Source organism: Capricornis sumatraensis, chromosome 19 (assembly GCF_032405125.1).
Source record: "Capricornis sumatraensis isolate serow.1 chromosome 19, serow.2, whole genome shotgun sequence".
Classification (NCBI taxonomy): domain Eukaryota; kingdom Metazoa; phylum Chordata; class Mammalia; order Artiodactyla; family Bovidae; genus Capricornis; species Capricornis sumatraensis.
The window spans coordinates 18,394,479-18,420,428 of NC_091087.1; the positions used below are offsets into that span (position 1 = coordinate 18,394,479).

Below are 25,950 nucleotides of genomic sequence, written 5' to 3' on the forward strand. Positions count from 1 at the left end.
CCCATGGGACAGAAGAAAAAACTTTCCCTTAGTTCAGTTCAGTTCAGTTCAGTTGCTCAGTCATGTCCAACTCTTTGCGACCCCATGAATCGCAGCACACCAGGCCTCCCTGTCCATCACCAACTCCCGGAGTTCACTCAGACTCACATCCATCGAGTCCGTGATGCCATCCAGCCATCTCATCCTCGGTCGTCCCCTTCTCCTCCTGCCCCCAATCCCTCCCAGCATCACAGTCTTTTCCAATGAGTCAACTCTTCGCATGAGGTGGCCAAAGTACTGGAGCTTCAGCTTTAGCATCTTTCCCTCCAAAGAAATCCCAGGGCTGATCTCCTTCAGAATGGACTGGTTGGATCTCCTTGCAGTCCAAGGGACTCTCAAGAGTCTTCTCCAACACCACAGTTCAAAAGCATCAATTCTTTGGTGCTCAGCTTTCTTCACAGTCCAACTCTCACATCCATACATGACTACTGGAAAAACCATAGCCTTGACTAGACGGACCTTAGTTGGCAAAGTAATGTCTCTGCTTTTGAATATGCTATCTAGGTTGGTCATAACTTTTCTTCCAAGGAGTAAGCATCTTTTAATTTCATGGCTGCAGTCACCATCTGCAGTGATTTTGGAGCCCAAAAAAATAAAGTCTGACACTGTTTCCACTGTTTCCCCATCTATTTCCCATGAAGTGATGGGACCAGGTGCCATGATCTTCGTTTTCTGAATGTTGAGCTTTAAGCCAACTTTTTCACTCTGTACTTTCACTTTTATCAAGAGGCTTTTTAGCTCCTCTTCACTTTCTGCCATAAGGGTAGTGTCATCTGCATATCTGAGATTATTAATTTTTCTCCCAGCAATCTTGATGCCAGCTTGTGCTTCTTCCAGCCCAGCGTTTCTCATGATGTACTCTGCATATAAGTTAAATAAGCAGGGTGACAATATACAGCCTTGACGTACTCCTTTTCCTATTTGGAACCAGTCTGTTGTTCCATGTCCAATTCTAACTGTTGCTTCCTGACCTGCATACAGATTTCTCAAGAGGCAGGTTAGGTGGTCTGGTATTCCCATCTCTTTCAGAATTTTCCACAGTTTCTTGTGATCCACACAGTCAAAGGCTTTGGCATAGTCAAGAAAGCAGAAATAGATGTTTTTTCTGGAACTCTCTTGCTTTTTCCATGATCCAGCGGATGTTGGCAATTTGATCTCTGGTTCCTCTGCCTTTTCTAAAACCAGCTTGAACATCAGGAAGTTCACAGTTCACATATTGCTAAAGCCTGGCTTGGAGAATTTTGAGCATAAGGGATAATCATAAGGGATTTGATTTAGGTCATACCTGAATGGTCTAGAGGTTTTCCCTATTTTCTTCAATTTAAGTCTGAATTTGGTAATAAGGAGTTCATGATCTGAGCCATAGTCAGCTTCTGGTCTTATTTTTGTTGACTGTATAGAGCTTCTCCATCTTTGGCTGCAAAGAATATAATAAATCTGATTTCGGTATTGACCATCTGGTGATGTCCATGTGTAGAGTCTTCTCTTGTATTGTTGGAAGAGAGTGTTTGCTATGACCAGTGCATTTTCTTGGCAGAACTCTATTAGTCTTTGCCCTGCTTCATTCCGCATTCCAAGGCCAAATCTGCCTGTTACTCCAGGTGTTTCTTGACTTCCTACTTTTGCATTCCAGTCCCCTATAATGAGAAGGACATCTTTTGGGGGTGTTAGTTCTAAAAGGTCTTGTAGGTCTTCATAGAACCGTTCAGCTTCAGCTTCTTCAGCGTCACTGGTTGGGGCATAGGCTTGGATAACTGTGATACTGAATGGTTTCCCTTAGTAGAGCACAGTGTACTTTTCTTAAAAGAGAAGTAGATTCAAGTCTAGCAGCCAGGTCAAGCAGTAGATTCAGGTCCAGGAGAATTCCAAGCCATGCTGCATCCACTAAAATCGGATGAAGGGAACATGTATTCCCAGGATTGCTTTAGCCCCTCCTTCTGCACGTGGTGGCCACATGCTTCTCTTCTTTTGGTACCCACCTCAGAAGAACAGGCTCCTCTTGGACCATCTAAGGGCCTTGCTGGCCATGTTTTCTCCTGGTTGAACTATTCCTGGGCTTTTCTCCCAGGGTGACTGACGTCCCTCCTCTTGGGGAGCCCGGCACGTCTAACAGCCTGATGACATTTTGGTCAAGGCTTGTCCACTGCTGGACCCTGGGATATCAATTACCAGAGTCACCAAATTCCGTGTTTTGGAAGACCATCCAGCGGCCAACTTGCAGTGAGATCAATGATCGCAATTCACCAATGTTACCAAAACTGGCTTAGTTTAACTGTTTATAAAGTTTTACCAAAACTGCTATTTTTCACTATTTATAAAGTTCATATGGAATAAATAATGGGAATTAAGAGAGCTGTGGAAAGCGAGCTCCTCTTGGGGCCTTCAGATCCTCCCCCTCTACCAGGGGCCCCCCAACTTCCATCAGCTGACTCACCCCACCCCAGGACTCCTCTGCTTTCCCTACTCTCTGCCCCTCCCCAGCTGTTACCTCTAACAGTCTCTCTCCTTCTGTCTTTAGTCATCCCTTTTCTGGGATCTGCAGTGTAAGCTGGGTCACTTCTGTTCCTTTTTATCATTTTTTTTGACCTGAGACAAATTCAATATTATTTAAGATGTTGTTTTGGTTTTGTCTTCATAGCCAATTAACTAATATGACCCAGAGACCTTCAAAAGTTGTTTTTAAAGGTTTTCAACCATTAACTTTATATACTAAATCTTATAAACAGATGAACGAAAAACACTGTCGATATGCTGACAAATTCAGTAAATGTGCCATTTGGTAAACGGATTACTGAACAGGTTGGCCCTTGCTGAAGTGGTCACTGGAAGAGGTGCCTGCACCCTGCTTCTTGATCCAGTGATCAGAAGCACGCAGGGGTGTAAACTTCTGCTTAAAGACAATGTGCACAGCTGTCCCTGTAACACCAAAAGAGGGGGAACCCAGGTAAAAGATAGAAGAAGGCATGACCACACAGAAAACAGGAGAGAAAAGCCAGGATATATCAATGTGAACAGAACAGAAAGCACGCGGGGACAAAAGGAAGTAAGAGTAAGCCGGAAAGGCGATCAGTATAGCTGTCTGTCTCTGGCCAAGCCTCCCAGATCTCTGTGTACATCAGCTCTCAGTGTTTCAGAAACCCATGCTGACAAAGCATATTGCAGCTATTGATGCCTTAACATTCTTCTTTTTATTAATAAAAATACTTAAAATGTTCCCAGCTCACAATACTGTTTAAGCATAATTTTAAGTCTAATGAAATGGACACCAGCCTTTACAGAAAGGGGACAACACTGCCGAAGTTTAGTATAATAACGTAGGGGTGATCTCACTGAATCCTCCAAAAGCTGTGAAATAAACACCATTTATGTTGCCGTTTTAAGGATGAGGATGGTTGGTAAGTTGCTCAACCCAAGCCTTAGTCCCAGACCCATCTCACTCTAACTTTTTGTTTTAGTCACTCGGGTGTGTCCGACTCTTTGTGACCCCATGGATAAACCCAGCCAGGCTCCTCTGTCCATGGACTTCTCCAGGCAAGAATACTGGAGTGGGTCACCATTCCCTTCTCCAGGTACCCATTCCCTTCCCAAACCAGGGATCGAACCGAGGTATCCTGCATTGCAGGCAGATTCTTTGTGATCCGAGTCACCAGAAAAGCCCCTACTTAAGTGCAGCCATACTTAATCCCCAAGCATAACCTCTGAAATTCTGACACTCCTTCCATCAAGAACCAGGGTGCCTGCCCCTCCCCATCACCTGGACAACCACTTTAATGAATGCAGGGAAGTGAAAGTAACACCATGTTCCTTGCAAGGCTTTCGCTGTAACAGGTGACACGGTGGCCACTCCATACACGGGACCTTCACGCCTAGAGCCCTGCGCTGTGACCTAAGAAGGGTGAAGATTCTGAGAGCACTGGGCTGTGAGGAAGTCAGGCCTCATGTGTAACAGCCCTCCTCTTCCAAGCATACACCTCAGGCCCCCAACATGCATGTGAACAGGCCTTTGAGTCCTTGGACGATGAAGTCCCCGCAGTCAAGTCACGCCCTAAATCTCAAGTTTCCCAGGTGAGACCCCAGAGCATGTGCAGCAAAGCCAAGCCACCCCTGTGGTGCTTCATGCAAATCCACCCACCAGTCCTGGGCTGCTGAGATTGCAGGTAATTTGTTAGACATTGACAGTCTCTGGAATGATGCCCCTCACCATCAGCCATCATGCTCCCCACCTCACATGCAGCATGCTAGAAAAACCCAAGGTGTGATGGCGTGATGGAATTAGCTGCCCAGCACTGTAGCTGACATCCAAATTAAACCACAAGGGAAATCACAAACACATGGAGAGGCACCCTCTGTGGACTTCAGCCTCTGTGCAAACCATGCACACACCCTCCAGCAGAACTCATCATAGGCAACATCAGAACCCAACGAAGGAAGTAAAAAGAACTACTCAAAACAGCATGCACATATTACATCAGTATGGAAATGAAAAAGATCCAACCAGTCCTTACAGAGAAATCCCATTCAACCAAACAGAAGGCATGGGATATTCAAGTCAATGGTTTTGGATGGGGAGGTGGAAAGGCTGTTTGTTACAAGCAGTGGACACGGGAAGCAGGCCTGTCTTGCTCCAGGGCCCTTCACAGAAATGGAAATGGAATCCCACTGAAGGGACAGGTAACTAACTCTCCAAAGCAGGGGAGGACAGGCGCTTTCTGATCAACCAGTGAGAATACAGTTGTTGTTTAGTCGGTAAGTCATGTCTGACTCTTTGCAGCCCCATGGGCGGTAGCCCGCCAGGCTGCTCTGTCCATATTTCCCAGGTGAGAAGAGTGGAGTGGGTTGCCGTTTCCTTCGGCAGGGAACCTTCCCGACCCAGGGATCAAACCCACATCTTCTGAATTGGTTCAGCGGATTCTTCACCACTGAGCCACCTGGGAAGCCTGTGAGGATACAGCGTCAGCAAGAAAAACCTCCAGAGGAAAGAGCTTAGTTGTGAGAATCCCTGAAGGGCTATGGTGGGAGGGCTTCCTGGTGGTAAAATCCCACCTGCCAATGCAGGAGACATGAGAGACATGGGTTCAATCCCTGGGTCAGGAAGACCCCCTGGAGGAGGGCACGGCAACCCACTCCAGTCTTCTTGCCTGGAGAATGCCACGGACAGAGGAGCCTGGCAGGCTACAGTCCATGGCGTCGCAAAGAGCTGGACGCGACTGAGCAACTAACACACACTAGCGGCAGTGGGGACAAAGACAGCCGACCGATGCTGGCCTGTATCTTAGTGGAAAGAGGGGAAAGCGAAGTCCGTCCCTGCTGAGATCCTGGCAGGCTACCGAAACCCACCAAGTGGAGGAAATGTAACTGCTATTTCAGGATGGGCGCTTGCATCATTCAGGTTTCAAGTTTGCTGCTGAGTGTGCCTCTTTCTGAATAAGCTGGCCAGATGTGTCCTGGTTTCTCCCACTCAAACATACCAATGAGGGCTCGCCACCTGGTGTTCAGAGGAGGGACTCCAACGCAAAGCAAAGCCCTAACTTTTGCAAAATAAAAAAGAACTCGCTGTGACCTTCCGATACAGTCCACCTGCGACGTGGTACTGGCACCGGAACAGGACCACACACCCACAGGAACCAAAGAGAAGTCCAAGAAGCAGACCCCCGCGTGGCCTGCATCTTAAGACCCGATCAAAAGGTGGCCAGCAAACCATTAGGGAAAGGAAAATTTAGTTCTAGTTAACTAAACAGCCATTTGGCAAGAAGTAAAACTAAGTTCTGACTCTGGGCCAGAAATCAAAATAAACATGATACAAAGAGATAAGTGGAAAAATGGAAAAACCAGGCAGAAAAGAGAATAAATATAGGTAATTGCGTATTTCTCCCAAGAGAGAAAAACCCTTTCAAGGCACGAAAACCCAGGACGAAACTCTACAGAATAAAATTGTAAGACTGGAAAAGATGTTTGCAACAAAACCTTTGTAAACAAAATTAAAAGGCAAAAAATATCGGTGAACATATCCAAAAACTGTAAGAATTAGACACAGAGATGGATGGAATTGGTCGTGTACAAAAGGGAAGCAAATCTCTCTTAAACAAATACATCTCAGGGACCAAATTTCTTCGCACAAACTGAAACAAAACCAAGACAATACTTATTCTCTCTCAAAATTAACAGAAGTCATCTACACAGTGTAGGTGAGAAATGGGAAGTGGACAAATCGCATGCCCCTGGTGGGTGAGCCAAACAGGAGAGTTTCTCAAGAGTGAACTGGCAATTCTGTACAGAGAACCTCAAAATATTCAGATCACGTGACCAAAAACATCGACTTCACTGCAATAAATGACCTGCAAAGATATGGTCTGACACACAGCAACGTGTACTGTAGCATTATTACTACTTACTTAAAATCTGGAATGACAGCCTAATCAGGAATATTAACGAAACAAAGAAGGGTGTACTATTAAGTGTCTCGTTTCTTTCAAAAAACAATTATATAATACAGAAAAATATATGGCAGATAACAACAGCAAATAATCAAGTTCTTTGAAGCCAGATCCTATTTTACTTTAGAACTCAATATTTAAAAAAAAAAAAAAATCAGGTCAGTGGAGAAGATTCAGTGAAACATTCCAACACCAAGGTTTTCCATGTTGGTTGCTATGAAACCTGAAGGATATTTTCTGAGTCAAATTTAAGATGAAGAAAATAAAACCATCAATCCACAATGGACTTCTCATTCAAATACTGCACCACTAAAAACTAGCGTCTCTTTCATGCCTGCTGTCACGTCGGCAAGAAAGCAGAAACTGGTCTTAGAAAACACCCTGAACCATCCATCTGCCCTGCTGGCAGCGGGCAGGGCACTGAGGGGTACAAAATCTAAAGAGAAAAGCAAAAGGTATGCAAAAAGAGGGTCAAATTACCGAGAAACGGGGAAGAAACACCATAATAACAATGGCAGAAATGCCACAAGTCACTGCCTTTCTCAGAGGGAAACAGAAATTAAACCCAAAGAGAAATAACTAGAACCAGACACAGCAACTGCCATGGCTCACGGCCCCGCACATGGGTCATGTCGGCCCCCCGCGGCCACCGTGCACGGCTGTGTCAGCCCCATCACACACCCCCACAAGCCAGCCCCACAGTCTCGGCTGGATGGTGTCTGAGCTGGGTCGGTGCCCAGAGTCCGTGACTCTGAATTGCTGTCCTGCGCCCCCAACACTTTCCATCTAGCACAAAAAGGTCACTTTTGTTGGACACCACAGGGTAGGGAGAAGAGACTGCTGAGGGGCTGGTCCAAGCCAACAGAGCTGCCTGGAGGCAGAGGGATGAACCCTCAGGGTACCCCATTCACAGCACACCTGCTTGGATGCTACATGGTTGCTCCTCCATACATGACACAGAGTTCTAGAAGCAGCCCATCTATCCCCTAATCACATCTGCAATGAGGAGCATGTTTCTCTCCAGGTCAAATACAAGAGCATCCTTTCCTTTCTAAAGAAGAAGCGCAGAAACATAAAAATACTACAGTCTTTAAAATCAGCCTACAGATTCATCGGAAAGACTGATACTGAAGCTGAAGCTTCAATACTTTGGCCACCAGATAGGAAAAGCTGACTCATTGGAAAAGACCTTGATGCTGGGAAAGATTGAAGACAGGAGGAAAAGGGGACAACAGAGGATGAGATGGTTGGATGGCATTACCGACTGAATGAACCTGAGTTTGAGCAAACTCTGGGAGATAATGAAGGACAGGGAAGCCTGGCGTGCTACAGTCCATGTGGTTGCATACAACTTAGCACCTGAATGACCACAACTGATAAACTGCAAGAGATAGAATTCAAGTCAGAGGGACCAAATGATTTGCCACCAAATCAGAGGTGACATCTGAGATTTTAGTAGCAGTTTAGTAATTTATTAAACCTCTTTTGCAAGGCCTACTTTTCACACTAGTGGGAGATCTTCCAATGCTCTCTTCCTATAATCTACAAAAGTACTTGATCCTGCTCTAAAAAAACAAAACAGAACTGGCTTTGTCTACCTAACCGGCGTATAACCATTTGCAGGATGGATGAGTGAGTCATGACTTTTCATTGCCTGTAACTCACAGCAAGAAGATGACCATGAGCCTTCAGCCCTACAAGCTGTGTATGTCCCAGTGATGCTACGAGCCCTGAGCCACAATGACCCTTTCCTTCCCTTTTGCAATACTGCAAAATAGCCACCAGAGGGCATCAACAACCTAATATGCTGCTGCTGCTGCTGCTGCTAGTTCACAGCAAGGATACTACATAACTAACTGCTTTCACATCAATGGAAAGTAAAAGGATTTCACTGCAAGGGCTGTTACTTTTCAGGAATTAATGCTCCAGGATATAAACATGGAGGGAAGCATTTTTCCAAAGACAAGAGGCCTGCCCAAGTCACGTGGTGCTCGTGCCAGGCCTAGGAAACACGGCTGTTGGCATTAGCAATGTCAGTTTGAGGACACCAGAATATGTTCCTGCTCACATTACTTTTCATGGGAAACTGAGCCAGGGTTCAACTCTCACTGTGTATCAGCCAAACTATGAAGCAGTCAGACTTAAAATGAATTGATCCTATCACATTTCCTTCTGCTTTACCGATCTCAAAATTATAGACCCCCTAAGAGTTATTACCACAGGGGCTTGTTCCTCTGTTGGCTCAGGGGTAAAGAATCCGCCTGCCAATACAGGAGACCCAGGTTCAATCCCTGGGTTGGAAAGATCCCCTGGAGAAGAAAATGGCATCCCACTCCAGTGTGCTTGCCTGGAAAATCTAATGGACAGAAGAGTCGGTGGGCTACCGACTACAGTCGGAAAAGAGCTGGATATGAGTTAGTGACTAAACAACACCAACAAAGAGTTACCAGACAATGGCTCAGAGAACCTAAAACAGGTGTCTGGTTAGGTCAAAGACAATGCAATCTGTAACCTCCCCCGGCTCGAAAAAAAAAAAAAGAATGTAAAAGGAAAATATTAAAAAAGGGTAAAAGGAAAATATAAAAGAGTAAAAGGAAGAAGATGGGAGGAGGAAGAGGCATGGAAAGGCAGAGCAAAGGAAAAATTAATGTCAGAAGAGGAGGGAAGGGGGGGCCGACAGACAGGCGACTGGGAGCGACAGGCCAGGGCAGAGCGCGAAGACGGGGCTGAGGCTTCTCCGTAGAGACGGCTCAGAAAGGCGGGCTCAAGGCAGCGCCGCGGCGGCTGACAGCGGCCGAGCACGGCTCAGTCCCAGAGAGACCAAGCGGCAACACAGGCTGCCAGGGCAGGGGAGAGGCTGCCTGACGAGCACCGAACTCGCCGACAGGGGCCAGGTGGAGACGGATTTGAAGGGCCGCGTGTCAGGGAGCGGAAGAGACACTCCTGAGGAAGGTAAGCTGGAAGGGGCAATTTCCTCCACGTCGCCCCACTCGTAGAGCGACCACCTCAAACCTCTGAGCGCTCCATGGTACGACCCTTACGTCCACGGGCCTCACGGGCACACAGGCAGGTCCCTGACCGCGAGGTGACTCTAGTCACTCACCAACTCCAGTTCTCTAAATGAGCTCTGGGTTTTGCTGGGTCTCCTCAGTGTACACACACACACACCACACACCAGACATACACACACCACACACACCACACACACACCACACGCACACCACACGCACACCACACACACACCACATACACACACACAACACACAACACACACCAGACATACACACACCACACACACACCACATTCACCACACACACCCACACACACACCACACACACCACACACACACCCCCACACACACAACCACACTCACCACACACACCATACACACACACACCATCACACACCACACACACGCCACATACACACACACAACACACACCACACATACACATTCACCACACACACACACCACATACACACACAAACACACACCACACACCAGACATACACATACCACACACAGCACACACACACCACAGACACCCCCCACACACACACCATCACACACCACACACACACCACATACACACAACACACACCACACCAGACATACACACACCACACACACCACACACACCACACACACACACCACACACACCACATACACACAACACACACCAGACATACACCACACACATTCACCACACACACCACATACACACACACAACACACAACACACACACCACACACACACCACAGACACCCCCCACACACACACCATCACACACCACACACACACCACATACACACAACACACACCACACCAGACATACACACACCACACACACCACACACACCACACACACACACCACACACACCACATACACACAACACACACCAGACATACACCACACACATTCACCACACACACCACATACACACACACAACACACAACACACACACCACACACACACCACAGACACCCCCACACACACACCATCACACACCACACACACACCACATACACACACAACACATACCACATACCAGACATACACACACCACATTCACCACATACCAGACATACACATACAACACACCACAGACACCACACACACCCACACACACACCACACACCACACACACACACATCACACACCACATACACACACAAAACACAACACACACCAGACATACACACACCACACACACACACACCACATTCACCACACATACACACCACACACACACCACACACACAAAAACACATACACACCAGACATACACACATCACACATCCCACACACACACCACACACACACAGACACCACACCCACACACACCACACCCACACACACCACACCCACATCCCATACCATACACACACACACACACCCCACACACACACACACCACACACACACACCACACCCACCCACACACACCACACCCACCTAACCCACACGCACACATACCACACACACCCCCCCACACACACACCCCACACACAACCCACAAACACCACACCCACACACACACACACCACACACACCACACACAACCCACAAACACCACACACACACACCACATGCACACCACATGCACACACACCACACACACGCACACACCACACACCACACACACGCACACACACCACACACTACACATATGCACACACACATCACACACACACACCACACACCACACACACGCACACACCACACACCACACACACGCACACACACCACACACTACACATATGCACACACACATCACACACACACACCACACACCACACACACACACACACACACACCCTTATCTATATAATCTGAAGGAGGAATAGAGTTGTTGACAGCTGAAGACCCGGGACATTCCAGGTGGTCACTACATAACAGTCCGTGCCTGACGCCATCGCTAAGCCTAGGCATCGTCCAGAGGTAGCAACCTCCTAGGATAACAAACGTCATCCAGAAAAATCTCAAAATCCCACCTCGATAGTCTACTTAACAAACCAGCCCTGTGCCTGAGACAGAGAAGTGAGAAATTTAGATAAGCGTTCACACCACTCTTTACACCAGGGAAGGCCTGTTCCAGGAGGCTCCCCTCACTGTTCCTGGATGGGCCAAGTGACAAAGGGTCCAGTCCTCAATCATAAATGCTGGGGGGAAATATCTTTTCCTGAGAAAAATATGATATTTCACTTTACTGCCCAGTGAAAATATACAGGGAGGGCAGGGGGGTGGGGGCAAAACTTCTTACCGCTCAACATCTCTAGACTTCTCTGCACTATTTCATGTCACCTTACTGAGATGCTTTCTAGACACTTCATTTGAAAACATGAGCTTCACAACTTGCATCACATCTCCTCAACAGCTCATATCTTCTTATTTTAAATAAAGATGTACTTTGCTACTCTGAAGAGCAGTTTCTTCAAGGGAAATATCCAAAATCAGATCAGAATATTCTAGATCAAGGTCAACAAATTTTGGACAAGGATCAAATCCAGCCTAGTGTAAAGCTGTATTGGAAAACAGTTATGTCCACTCAAACTACCGCACAATTGCACTCATCTAACATGCTAGTAAAGTAATGCTCAAAATTCTCCAAGCCAGGCTTCAGCAATACATGAACTGTGAACTCCCTGATGTTCAAGCTGGTTTTAGAAAAGGCAGAGGAACCAGAGGTCAAATTGCCAACATCTGCTGGATCATGGAAAAAGCAAGAGAGTTCCAGAAAGACATCTATTTCTGCTTTATTGACTATGCCAAAGCCTTTGACTGTGTGGATCACAATAAACTGTGGAAAATTCTTCAAGAGATGGGAATACCAGACCACCTGACCCACCTCTTGAGAAATCTGTATGCAGGTCAGGAAGCAACAGTTAGAATTGGACATGGAACAACAGACTGGTTCCAAATAGGAAAAGGAGTACGTCAAGGCTGTATACTGTCATCCTGCTTATTTAACTTACATGCAGAGTACATCATGAGAAACGGTGGACTGGAAGAAACACAAGCTGGAATCAAGATTGCCGGGAGAAATATCAATAACCTCAGATATGCAGATGACACTACCCTTATGGCAGAAAGTGAAGAGGAACTAAAAAGCCTCTTGATGAAAGTGAAAGAGGAGAGCGAAAAAGTTGGCTTAAAGCTCAACATTCAGAAAACGAAGATCATGGCATCTGGTCCCATCACTTCATGGGAAATAGATGGGGAAACAGTAGAAACAGTGTCAGACTTTATTTTTGGGGACTTGAAAATCACTGCAGATGGTGACTGCAGCCATGAAATTAAAGATGCTTACTCCTTGGAAGAAAAGTTATGACCAACCTAGATAGCATATTCAAAAGCAGAGACATTACTTTGCCGACTAAGGTCCGTCTAGTCAAGCCTATGGTTTTTCCAGTAGTCATGTATGGATGTGAGAGTTGGACTGTGAAGAAAGCTGAGCGCCGAAGAATTCATGCGTTTGAACTGTGGTGTTGGAGAAGACTCTTGAGAGTTCCTTGGACTGCAAGGAGATCCAACCAGTCCATTCTGAAGGAGATCAGCCCTGGGATTTCTTTGGAGGGAATGATGCTAAAGCTGAAGCTCCAGTACTTTGGACATCTCATGCGAAGAGCTGACTCATTGGAAAAGACTCTGATGCTGGGAGGGATTGGGGGCAGGAGGAGAAGGGGACAACCCAGGATTAGATGGCTGGATGGCATCACTGACTAGATGGACTGATTCTGAGTGAACTCCAGGAGATGGTGATGGACAGGGAGGCCTCGCGTGCTGCGATTGATGGGGTCGCAGAGTCGGACACGACTGAGCGACTGAACTGAACTGAACTGTGTCCACTGATTTACACACTGTCTGTGGCTACATGCATGCATCCATGCTAAGTTGCATCAACTCATGTCTGACTTTGCGACTCCATGGACTGTAGCCTGCCAGGCTCCTCTCTCTGTCCGTGGGATTCTCCATGCAAGAATACTGGAGTGGGTTGTTATGCCCTCCTCCAGAGGATCTTCCCGACCCAGGGATCAAACCTGTGTCTCTTACATCTCCTATATTGGCAGTCGGATTCTTTACCATCAGTGCAACTTGGGAAGCCACTATGTTATACACACTTCTTTTTCTCAAATCTCCCAACTACATTTTAGGACAAGCTGCATCGTGCCCATTCTGCAGATGGGTAAATTCCATTGCAGAGTGAGTGAGTTGACACAGGAAATCACAAGCCAGGAAGTAGACTGTCACGCCCCAGTCCTCTTCTTGACCCCCAGAGCCACCCACTCTGCCAAGACCCGCCACAGCCACTGCCTTCCTGCAAGGCCCCGGTGAAGTCTCTGAACCTCAGTCACCTGAACTAGGACTCCTGCTAAATGGGTTGAAGCTGGTGATCTGCGTGACATTTTAAAATTGTATATATGTCTTTTCTTTTTCTTTTCTGGACTTTATCACCAGGTCCCACTCGTGTTCCAGTGTGATGCTCATGTCAGTGAGAATAAACACTTGCTCAATCAAGGAGGGAATGAAGGAACTCTGCTCCCTCCAGGGCAGATGTTTTCCCTTTCATGACAGTCTTTAATATCCTTGTCTTGAAGGCCAGAACTTAAGTTGGATTTCCCTAATGAAGAACTAAAATGCATTAGAAGCACTGTGTGTATAGAGCACCAGTCTGGCCATGGCGTTGCAAAGAGTTGGACATGACTGAGCAACACAACACGTGGCACTGCCAGACGTATGAAGATAAATAAAGTGGCCACCCCGCTAATGCAGCACCAATACTAACAGGGAGGATCAATCATTCATCCCACTAAGGGCAAAGGTGTATGGTCTGTAGACGTAAAACACTCATAGCACTGAGATGACAAGGAGCTTGTCATCTTGTGTCTGTGAAGAACACAGAAGACTAGATAGAAGTTCCATTTGAATAGATCTTGAAGGACATTTAGTATTGAAACAATCAGCTATTGATCTTATATCCATAAATCAGAGACCATGTGATCAGTTCAGTTCAGTCGCTCAGTCGTGTCCAACTCTTTGCGACCCCATGAATCGCAGCACGTCAGCCTTCCCTGTCCTTCACCAACGCCCGGAGTTTACTCAAACTCAAGTCTGTCTTGTTGGTGACACCATCCAACTATCTCATCGTCTGTCGTCCCCTTCTCCTCCTGCCTTCAATCTTTCCCAGCATCAGGGTCTTTTCCAATGAGTCAGTTCTTCGCATCAGGTGGCCAAGGTATTGGAGTTTCAGCTTCCAAAGAATATTCAGGACTGATTTCCTTTAGGACAGACTGGTTGGATCTCCTTGCAGTCCAAGGGATACAGAATACATAGTGTAAATTTCAGCACACCACAATGCTCTTTGTACCTAATTATGTTAATTAGGTGAATACCAAATTAAATTATGTTTAGAGAATACAAATTAAGTAAGAGAGCAAACGCATAATGAGGTCCAGCCCCGGGAAAAGAAAACATTATGTCTGAGAGAGGACTGAAACTCTCCCTACCAGGAGAAGCACGCATTTCTGCTTGCCTGCCTCGGCTCAGTGCCTGGAGCAGCGGTCCTCACAGCCTGGTTTCTGGGCCAGCTGCATTGTGATCGCCTGGGAACCTGTTAGAACTGTAAGTTCTTGGGCGCCCCATCAGACATCCTCAATTAGAAACCTTTGCGGGTGGGCAATGCGTATTTTCACAAGTCCTTTAGGCTGCTCAGACATTCACTCAGGACTGAATTGGATAAAATTCTGGGTTGGGCTCCATAGAAAACATTGTCAGACCGATTAGACATGTCAGACATGTGCCCTGCCTTCACACAAAGGAGCCAGGACACAGGTGCCAAAGAGTATGATCCCTGCAGAAATCAACAGTGGGCGTCCAACGTGCCCTGAGCACACCCTAATACCTGTGAAAATCAAGCAGTAATGAATGCAGTCACAAACACTTTCTGGGACGGGATGTTTTCTTAGTGGATAATGATTAATCTTCCCGATAAATAAAAGAGACAGGAACAGTTACTACCAGTTATAAAAGACACAGGTGCTAGAACAGGTTATGACCTAGACTCCTTACTACGTATTTATCTTTCGATTATATTAGGTGTACAAAAGATAGAGGCAACCTGGCATATGATGTTTAGCTCTGATGAAACCATAATGGCAGAGATGACTATGATAGGGTTAGAGCACAGACCACAGCCTCTCCTTTGGCCCCGAAGCAGTGAGGTGTGGAGTAGCTGCGCATAAACCTTATTGTTCTGGTCCTTTTCTGATGCAGGCAATGGCTTCTCCATCATTTGCCAACTTTACTGAGCATCTATTGGATGTCTGCTAACAGTGTACCAGTGTGATACAGCAAGGGTGGTATGGCCAGACCACTCACACAGATAAGGGATAAAACAGCTAGAACAGATGGCAAAACTGGAAAAGGGGGAGCTGGTCCTGGAAGAAGTCCAAGGTCTGGGCACATCTCCAAAATGACAGACTTTTGGAGTGTTTCAAAAATTCAGAACAGGACATGTATTTTACAGGTTTACAGAAATTTCTTTCCAGTCAGATTAAATGAACTCTCTGTGGTACCTATTTCTAATCTCCAGATGAGCTGTCCCCAGTCAAGCTCTAAAATGATCACCATTTCATGGAAGCATCCACCAGACACCACGGGTTCCGAACAAGAGTTGGGATATTCATGGGTGGGCAGTTAGCTGACTCTGGTTTATGATCGTGTCCCTCAGATGTGATTCCAGGTACGAAAATGCTATCTGCTCCAAACCCTTCAAAATAACCTTAAGAGAGCTACCTAATACAGCACAGACATTTTATAATAAGAGTATACAATACCACTCACTACCCAAGAAGTTGCACAATTGATAGATAAGCAATTATAACTTTGATAGAAACACTATTTCCCAACAAGGAGAAAATGAGATTTGTTCGCTATTTTGAAATCCTGACAAATTACAAAAAGAGATAATTTTGTTTTGAAAAACTCCACCCTAAACGATGGCAGTCAGCTAAGATCAGGTTGATGGAAGACATCACACTCCTAAACGGGAGCAGTAGAAAGAAAGGCACAGGACACAAAGTTTCAGGGACAGAGGTGAGGCAAGAGGATAAGGATGGCAGGAACACCAGGGGCGCTCCAAGTGTCGAGGCAACAGAGGCAGGAAGCAGAAAATGGCCCGAGCAAGTACCAGCGTGACTGGTTGGCACAGCACTCAGAGCAGCTGAGAGGGCCAGCACCGCTCTGTTCCTCTGGGGCCGAGCCGTGACCAGCCAAGGCACTTGCAAGCAGGAAGGGTGAGCGTGGGCACGAAGGCAGAGAGGAAGGCCGTCCACGACAGGGGAGAACCAAGAGCTGCTGGTAACTGGAAGGGATGGGAAGGAGCTGGCCTCAACGGCTGGCTCTCCCTGTCTGGATGCATGTTCCACTGTTGCTCCGTGAAGACAGGACACGGCACCCCAAAACAGCATCTATAGATGGCAACAGGGACACATAAACAGAAAGAGGAGTGGAAAACACAAGAGACATCCAAGGGAGGAAGCGCCAATGGGAGATTTGTAACGCATACTTAACACTCTCAAAGCTGACGGCAATATCTTATGCATGAAACAAACGTGCTGTGTGCGCAGTCACTGCAGTCGTGTCTGACTCTGCAACCCTACGGACTGCAGCCCGCCAGGCTCCTCTGTCCATGCGATTCTCCACCAAGAATACTGGAGCGTGTTGCCATGCCCTCCTCCAGGGGATCTTCCCAAGCCCGGCAGAGATCAGACCCACGTCTCCTGAGTCTCCTGCACTGCGGGCAGATTCTTTATCGATGAGCCACCACGGAAGCCCAAAACAAACATAGACTGTTCTAAAAAAAAGTTTTTTAAAGACAACTCAAAAGACGAACAGAATAGCACAATGGTCGTAACAATTAATGCGAAAATGAGTGAGCTGGAAGGCCCAGCTAAGGAATTCTTCCTGAAAAAAAAAAAAAGTAATGGTAATAATGAGAAAGAAAGGTAAGAACAGAGAAGACAGACAGAAGGGTGGCCTCTTTTCATAGCTGTTCCAAGTCGAGAGGAACTGGCAAAGATTGGAGAGACTGGCAAAAACCCAAAGAAAGACACAAAATTCTTTAAAATAAAAAGACTGCACCTCCTAGACAAAATAAATGAAAAAAGATAACAAAGGAAAAACAGATATATCCTTCTCCAGGGGGACCTTCCTGACCCAGGGATTGAACCTACATCTCCTACATTGCAGGTGGATTCTTTACCACTGAGCTACCAGGGAAGCCCCTTAAAGCACTTACAGCGATGTTTCCTGCCAGAACTTTATGTGGTTATTCATATTTGATGATGATTATTAATTTAATCAGAGAAAAGGTCAGTAAGATTTTATGTGTTTCAATAACTCACTGCAAATACCTTGATACTTGGAGAAATTTAGATTGAGAGCTCCGGTCTACCACCAGCTGTGCTGAGACAGAGAAGGCTGACTAGCAGGGTTGACAGAGGGTAGAGAGCAAGAGGTCCCCAGGTTACCGACAGCGCGTAGGGCCAGGCCTTACCACAGCGATCCCGGACCACCAGGTTCCGACCTTCCTTCAGGTGGATGGTGAGGAGGTAGGCAAAAGGGCTGGGCAGGTTACTCAAGCCATCGCCAGCTTCCCTGAGACCCTGCGTAGATGGAGAAGTAACTGAAGTCAGTTGTGTTGGGCCCGAGAAACAGAATGTGGAAATGCTTCTTCATTTAAGCAAAAAGGATGCTTGCGATCATGGCAAATCGTCTAGCATTATCCTCCACCCCCACCTACTTCAATGCTTACCCTGTTCTTTATCTCTCTCCCAGAGGGATTCTATGAGAATTCATGACAAGAGTTTTGCAATATTAACTTTTCAAGAAGAAGTATTAATAGATAAGTTGCATGCTGACAACTGACATCCCCTTAAACTCACTCATGTCCTGCAGGATCCTTTATCCTACAGTTTCTGGTGGAGTACCCAGAGAGGACTCAGCATGCAGAGGTCCAGCCATGGGGTGGGCCCCCACAGGCCTGGCCCACACCTCCAAGCTCAGATGTGGGATGTTTCCCTCCTCTTCTCCCCTTGCCCGCCATGCCCCACCAGTTCACATGTAATAGAAAGATTCTAGTTCACGACGACTCAGATGACAGCTTCCTGATCCATGACCACTAACCCATGTCCCTCCCTGGGTCCCCACAGGAGACACTTCCTCTCTGGGGCATATTTTTCTTTCATACCCTGAGCCCCATTATAGTGCTTCCTACACTTAAACACACAGTCTCACCTCTCCCAAGCTCCTTTCCCTCTCCAGGAACATATCAACTTCTATAAGCCATTATATCAAAATCAAGTCTTTTTCTGAATATTTATTAAATGAATCCAATTCAGGTTTTGAAAACAGCAAAGGTATATCTTTCGAAAGAAAACGTACAGATAAAATGATGTGTTGTTCACTTATTTGACTTTCAATTAACCGATCTGTGGCTAAGTCACTCTCAACCAGCCTTCTTTTCAAAGTTTCTAGGTCCACATTTCAAAGCACTTCAAAATGGCTTTGTCTCCTGCACCAATCTCTCTCATTCTCATGGCTCTGTATTTTTAGAAGAATCTATTCCACTCTGACAAATCAATAGACACTGAATTCATCTTTTCCAGCCACAATTTGCAGGGCCTGTCTTTGTGGGTGACTACAGTTCCACATCCTTTAGAAATAAAAAGAGGCAAAGATCCAAACATTTGATAGGAAATATTTGTAGTACTTAGTGTTTGTTTTTAAGGAGTGTCACTTACAGATTGCTCTTTGAAATGCTGAGATGTCAGAGCAGCATTCAGATCCCCACTTCCACAGAGCTTCTGTCAAGAAGAAGAAGAAAAAGAATAACAACCCTGCTTTAAAAAAGAAACAGAATATACCCTCACAAGGATACCCTTTATCAGGTCGTTCCCTTTGAAGCTGCCATTTGCATACCCAGTTTCAGATGTGCGGGGTACCTTCCAGAGCGTGTGGTGAGTCTTGGCAGTAAAAGGCTGACTCACTGGAGTCCATGAGGCTGCAGCCTCTGCCCTCTTAGTCACTGATCAGCGTGTAGATAAGGCCGATTCTACTCTCCCGTGGGGTGGCCAGCACATCTGGAGTTCATGCAAGTCATCAGCGTGCCAGCAGCTTTGTCCCAGGGGAGGACCAAGGGCCATCCTGCCAGGTCCCCCCATCAGGGACCTGCCTGGACCCCGGCCACAAAGGAGAAAAGGGTAGAACCGGTACCAGAGACCTGAGCTCATCAGTCAGGTAGGACCCATTTCAAATATGGTCACAAAGACCTTCCTCCAACCATAACCTCATGAACAAGAACCAATAAGGAAATGCAGATTCTCTACAAACGATCTCAGATGGGGAGGTGTATTTATATTTCCCAATTTAAATACGCCTCCAGTAACCAGGAAATGATGCCACGGGGCAATGAAGTGAGTATGGCTCAGCAGTAAGCATGGGACGCAGTAGACATCTGCACTCTTATCAGGGTTTTATGCACAAATGTGAGGTCCCCAGGAGCTCTGGGATTTTATGAAGGTTCTGGGCTCAATGTGAGACTAGATGCCTACATGAAAAGGCACAGACAGTTGAAGTGAAATGAACAAAAGGCCTCCTAGCACTTGGGGTGTGTGCCCATTTGTTGGACCCATTAGCTGGGGCTCATTTCCTGTGGGAAAACATGAGATTTCTCCCTCCAAACAAGACTGAGTAATTCTGAAGTTGTGGGTAAACTGAGACCCAGGCAGCAGTCGTGCAGAGATTGCTCAGATGACCCTGAAGCTCTGCAGGGGTGAAGGTGGGGACCAGATGCACTGTGGTCCCTGATCCTTGGCACAGCAGGCTCAATTCAGAGAGCCTGCCTGGATGGAAGGCAGACTGGCTCCAGGACACTGCCTCTCTCTCTCTTTCTCTCGAGTGGAGCTTAGGCAAACAGAACCTGGATTCTAGAGCAAAAGGGCATTTCTTCAGATGCTACAAGGGCTACAAACAAGCAGGGGCTTTCTGGTCCACCCCCTGTACATGCACTGACACCACAAAGGGCTACAGGAACGAGCCCTGAACGCAAGTCATGTGGAGCCTCATAAGCCCTCACCAGCGAGCACAGGGGTGTTCCTACAGATGTCTGCACCTGAGCTTCTCCCATCACATCTGCCTCTTTCTCCCAGTCTTAGTCAAATGTCCCTCAACTGTGAATACATTTCATTCAGGACCCAGGGTGATGACAAGCACTTGGACCTTGCTCTAAGGACCCTAGCACTTCAGTCACGGGAAGCCCCAGCTGTTGAAGGACCACGATCACCCATCTCTCCCAGTGTGGGCTTGATCCCAGTAGCAGACAAGGAAGGAAGCAGCCGGGCCTCCAGCCACCTCTTGTCTGGTTGGTGAACATCTACTTGTGTTACACGTAAAATGACACCCAGGAGAGCGAGACAGGACAGCCTGCGGGCTGCTTTATGAGGACGATCAATATTTCAAACTCAAATCTCTCAAGTTCAGAAGATGTCTCCTCATGCCTTTTACACTATGGCACTCCCCCACGGTCATCTCCTAGAAGCTCAGCAATTCCTCCTCTACCTGATCTGCAAAACCAAAAATGGCCGGATCAGGTCTTCATGTGCAGAACCAACAAGTAACATCTGCTGTGTGATCACCCTGTTAGTGTCTCCAGTTTCGTGAAACAAATCAACACCCCACTGAATCCATCCTATTTGAAGGCAGTTCTGCAAAACCACTGGCGCTGGGATCAGAATTCCTGTTTAGAGTGAGTAGTTATGAACTCAGTAACAGGGGGCCCAGTATCCTCCACGACCAAACAGGAGAGAGAATGTTCCCTAAGAAGCATCATTCCTCAACCAGCACACCTACACACTCTCCCAAGAGAGGCCTCCCTGCACTTAATGATAACTGATGAAGTGACAACTAATGATAATGCTCATGAAGTGACAAATGAGCCCACATCACCACCATCATTTACTTGCTATCAGAAACGATCATGGGGCTTTCCTTCAAATTCATGATAAGTCTTCCGCTTAGAATAACATGGAAATTAAATGTGAAGAATGACATTAATTCAACATGATGGCTGGTTTTACTCACAGAAAAGTCACAGAACTTAAAGTTATGGTTCCCATGGCCCCTGTAACTGTCACCCGTTGTACATACACACCAAGGAAGGAAAGTGATCACTATAAAGAAGACAGGAAAAGCCTGCATAAGCAACAGAGGACCAGGTTACAGCCGCTGGGGGACACATAACTGAACATTTCCTTACGTTCTGCATGCAGCCAAAGGACTTTTCATTGAGTAAAACTGCATTATTTTCAGCTTTTTTTGTAAACCAACTAACAAATTGGTATCTTTTTCATTAAAAAATTACAATGAGTATTTTTCTTGTAGGAATACTTGGTATCTGCCATCTTGAGATTTCTGTTGTGGTTCTTAGCAAGCATAACCAAGCACTCTAATTTTTATTTTTAAATTTTACCTTAAAAAAGTTAACACATAGTGAAACTGGCTTCTCACATGTGTGTATAGTATGATGACATTTTCATACGTGTATGTATTTGTGTAACTACCACCAGTATCAGGACACAGAACTGCTGCTGCTGCTGCTAAGTTGCTTCAGTGGTGTCCGACTCTGTGCAACCCCATAGACGACAGCCCACCAGGCTCCCCATCCCTGGGATTCTCCAGGCAAGAACACTGGAGTGGGTTGCCACTTCCTTCTCCAATGCATGAAAGTGAAAAGTGAAAGTGAAGTCTCTTAGTCGAGTCAGACTCTTCGTGACCCCATGGACTGCAGCCCACCAGGCTCCTCCATCCATGGGATTTTCCAGGCTACAGTACTGGAGTGGGTTCCCTCCCAAAAAAAATCCTGCATGTGATCCCATTGTGGTCTAGTCACTCCCTCTCCCTACTCCATGGCAGTAAATGACCTGTTCTTATCCTATAGCTTCACCTTTTTTCAGAATATCATATGTATGCAAACTTTTGACACTGGCTAACACCAAAACCTGTATGCAGGTCAAGAAGCAACAGTTACAACAGGACATGGAACAACAGACTGGTTCCAAATAGGAAAAGGAGTACATCAAGGCTGTATACTGTCACCCTGCTTATTTAACTTATAAGCAGAGTACATCATGAGAAATGCTGGAAGAAGCACAAGCTGGAATCAAGATTGCCAGGAGAAATATCAATAACCTCAGATATGCACATGACACCACCCTTATGGCAGAAAGTGAAGAGGAACTAAAAAGCCTCTGGATGAAAGTGAAAGTGGGAGAGTGAAAAAGTTGGCTTAAAGCTCAACATTCAGAAAACAAAGATTATGGCATCCAGTCCCATCACTTCATGGCAAAGAGATGGGGAAACAGTGGAAACAGCGGCTGACTTTGTTTTTCTGGGCTCCAAAATCACTGCAGATGGTGACTGTAGCCATGAAATTAAAAGATGCTTACTCCTTGGAAGGAAAGTTATAACCAACCTAGACAGGTTATATAATAACATATAATATGGTTAATAATAACCATATTAAAAAGCAGAGACATTACTTTGCCAACAAAGGTCCGTCTAGTCAAGGCTATGGTTTTTCCAGTAGTCATGTATGGATGTGAGAGTTGGACTATAAAGAAAGCTGAGGGCAGAAGAATCGATGCTTTTGAACCATGGTGTTGGAGAAGACTTTTGAGCATCCCTTGGACTGCAAGGAGGTCCAGCCAGTCCATCCTAAAGGAGATCAGTCCTGGGTATTCATTGGAAGGACTGATGTTGAAGCTGAAGCTCCAATACTTTGGCCACCTGATGCGAAGAGCTGACTCATTTGAAAAGACCACGATGCTGGGAAAGATTGAAGGCAGGAGGAGAAGGGACGGCAGAGGATGAGATGGTTGGATGGCATCACCGACTCAATCGACATGGGTTTGGGTAAACTCCGGGAGTTGGTGATGGACAGGGAGGCCTGGCATGCTGCAGTTCACGGGGTCACAAAGAGTTAGACACGACTGAGCAACTGAACTGAACTAAACATCTTTCACTCAGCAGAGTGCCTCTAAAATCCATTCAAACTGGCAATTTTTAAAATTGCTGAATGGTATTCCACAATTATGAGTGTACTATAGTTTCGGAGAAGGCAATGGCACCCCACTCCAATACTCTTGCCTGGAAAATCCCATGGATGGAGGAGCCTGGTAGGCTGCAGTCCACGGGGTCGCTGGGAGTCAGACACGACTGAGCAACTTCATTTTAACTTTTCACTTTCATGCACTGGAGAAGGAAATGGCAACCCACTCCAGTGTTCTTGCCTGGAGAATCCCAGGGACGGGGGAGCCTGTTGGGCTGCCATCTATGGGGTCGCACAGAGTCGGACACGACTGAAGCGACTTAGCAGCAGCAGCAGCATAGTTTGTTTATCCATTAAGCACTGGTTTTAACCATTTTAAACAAATGTTTCCAAGGGCATACTCAGGAAAAGACAAATAATCTTGAGTATCATTAGTGATGAAAGGTCTTCATATGATAAAGCTCTCTAATTATATACAACATCCAGAAACTCAGCACTAACATGTTGGCAGAAGGCCAGTCATCCGTCACACAACTCTCCCTGTCACCTTTCCGGTAAATGGGATTTGTATGTGTTTGCATGTGTGCGTGAGTACAGCAAATTTACATCAATATTTCCATTTTATCTTGCTTTAAGGTATAATTTATGGAAAAGTAAAACTTACAAAACTGAGAAGATATTAAAACTTATTAAAATGAGAAGATATTCGCATGGATGGGTCAATTGTTTAAAAAAGGAAAAGAAAATCTCCAGTCACCAAGGATCTTAAGAGAGAGACACTGACGTGAAAAAAACGACATTTTCTTTTGTTTACACTATGTGTGATCTTGTACAAATATCACTTCCCATGTGGCTGTCTAAAGGATCTTACCACGACGAATACACAGGAAGTCTAATAATAAGCAAAGTAAACAATCGTTGACTGTTTAAAACTTTCGTGGAAGAAGATGTAAACCCACATGCAGGAAAGCTAAATAAGAGTAACAAGTTGGCTGAGACGGTCACTTGGATGGTCTCTGGGAAATACTCTATCCAAGGACATGAGTATAGCAAATGATATATATAATACATATGGAATTAATCACTTAACCCACATTTATTATTGGGTGGGCCAAAAAGTTTGCTTGGGTTTTTCCATAGGATATAATGGGAGGGAGGGGACATAGGAATACCTATGGCTGAACCAAGTTGATGTATGGCAGAAACCAACACAACTTTGTAATTATCCTTCAATTAAAAATAAATAAAGGAAGAAAAAAAGATGTGATGGAAAAACCCAAATGACCTTTTGGGCCAAGCCACAATTAAGACTGAGTACTCAGGAAGAGTGTAGTCACAGACACAAATACCTACAGGGAAAGGAAGTAGCAAGAAGGGCAGAAGGCAGATGACTAGACAGACCATTACGTGATGCTTGAAAACAGGGACGGAATTCAAACAACTCAGGTGGCAGTCGGAGGTCACAGTCAGAATGCCTGTTCAGAAAAATTCACGTCTACCAAATGGCTAAGTCTATGTGGATGCAATTTTCATATAACTTTTTAGGAGGTTATTGATCATACAATCATGGTATACACATTTATTTTCCCCCACTCCCAAAATTATTTAAAATATTATCTAATACACAAAATATAAGTATGTGCATCTGTGTGAATATTCACTGCCTATACCAGCAAATTAAGGCCCAACAGTTGTCTTTATAAAGTTTAAACACTGAAGCACAGCCCCACCTATCTATTTGTGTATTGCCTATGTATATATTTATATACTTTCTATGGATAATTTCATGCTACAACACCAGGGTTGAGTAGTTGCGACAGAGCAAGAGCTATGGTTCACAAAGCTGTACCTATGTATTTTACCTGGCCCTTTACAGAAAAAGTCTGCCAACCTTGGTATAGGGAACTTCTCTTACCACATTCAGTAACATGTGCCCACTGACCTTCCGTAACCATTTTCAAGACTGCTAGCAGTAAGTACTTGAAAAATAACAGTGGTCCCCTCTTTACTCTGGCTGCTGCTGCTGCTGCTGCTAAGTCGCTTCAGTCGTGTCTGACTCTGCAACCCCATAGACGGCAGCGCACCAGGATCCCCCATCCCTGGGATTCTGGCTAGCACTTCATAATCAACAAATACACGCTTCTGTTAACTTCTTAAAAGAAGTCCATGGGCTGTCATTAGTAATTCACCAATTTACAAATTGAGAGCCAGAGCTAAGAGGCTAGATGGTTGCCAAAGAGAAGCAAGAGAGGTTAATCAGCCCTTCACCTGGTATCTGCTCTTCACTGCACACAACTGTGCCCAGAACCAGGAGAATCTTAAAGCAGAACCTTCACGTGACGTGCACAACAGTCAGCTCTGACC

At 45.9% G+C, this 25,950-nt stretch overlaps 1 protein-coding gene across 5 annotated transcripts in view; it reads right to left on the reverse strand.

Annotated features, from left to right (window-relative positions):
- MCTP2 (multiple C2 and transmembrane domain containing 2) overlaps positions 1-25,950 on the reverse strand; it is a 202,634-nt gene that overhangs the window by 164,849 nt on the left and 11,835 nt on the right. For all 5 annotated transcript variants that reach the window (XM_068991401.1, XM_068991400.1, XM_068991399.1 and 2 more), the window contains exons 2-3: positions 19,283-19,345; positions 18,037-18,145 (exon numbers count right to left, since the gene is read on the reverse strand). In XM_068991401.1, coding sequence (XP_068847502.1) covers positions 18,037-18,145; positions 19,283-19,345 — 172 coding nt within the window. The remainder of the gene's footprint in view (positions 1-18,036; positions 18,146-19,282; positions 19,346-25,950) is intronic.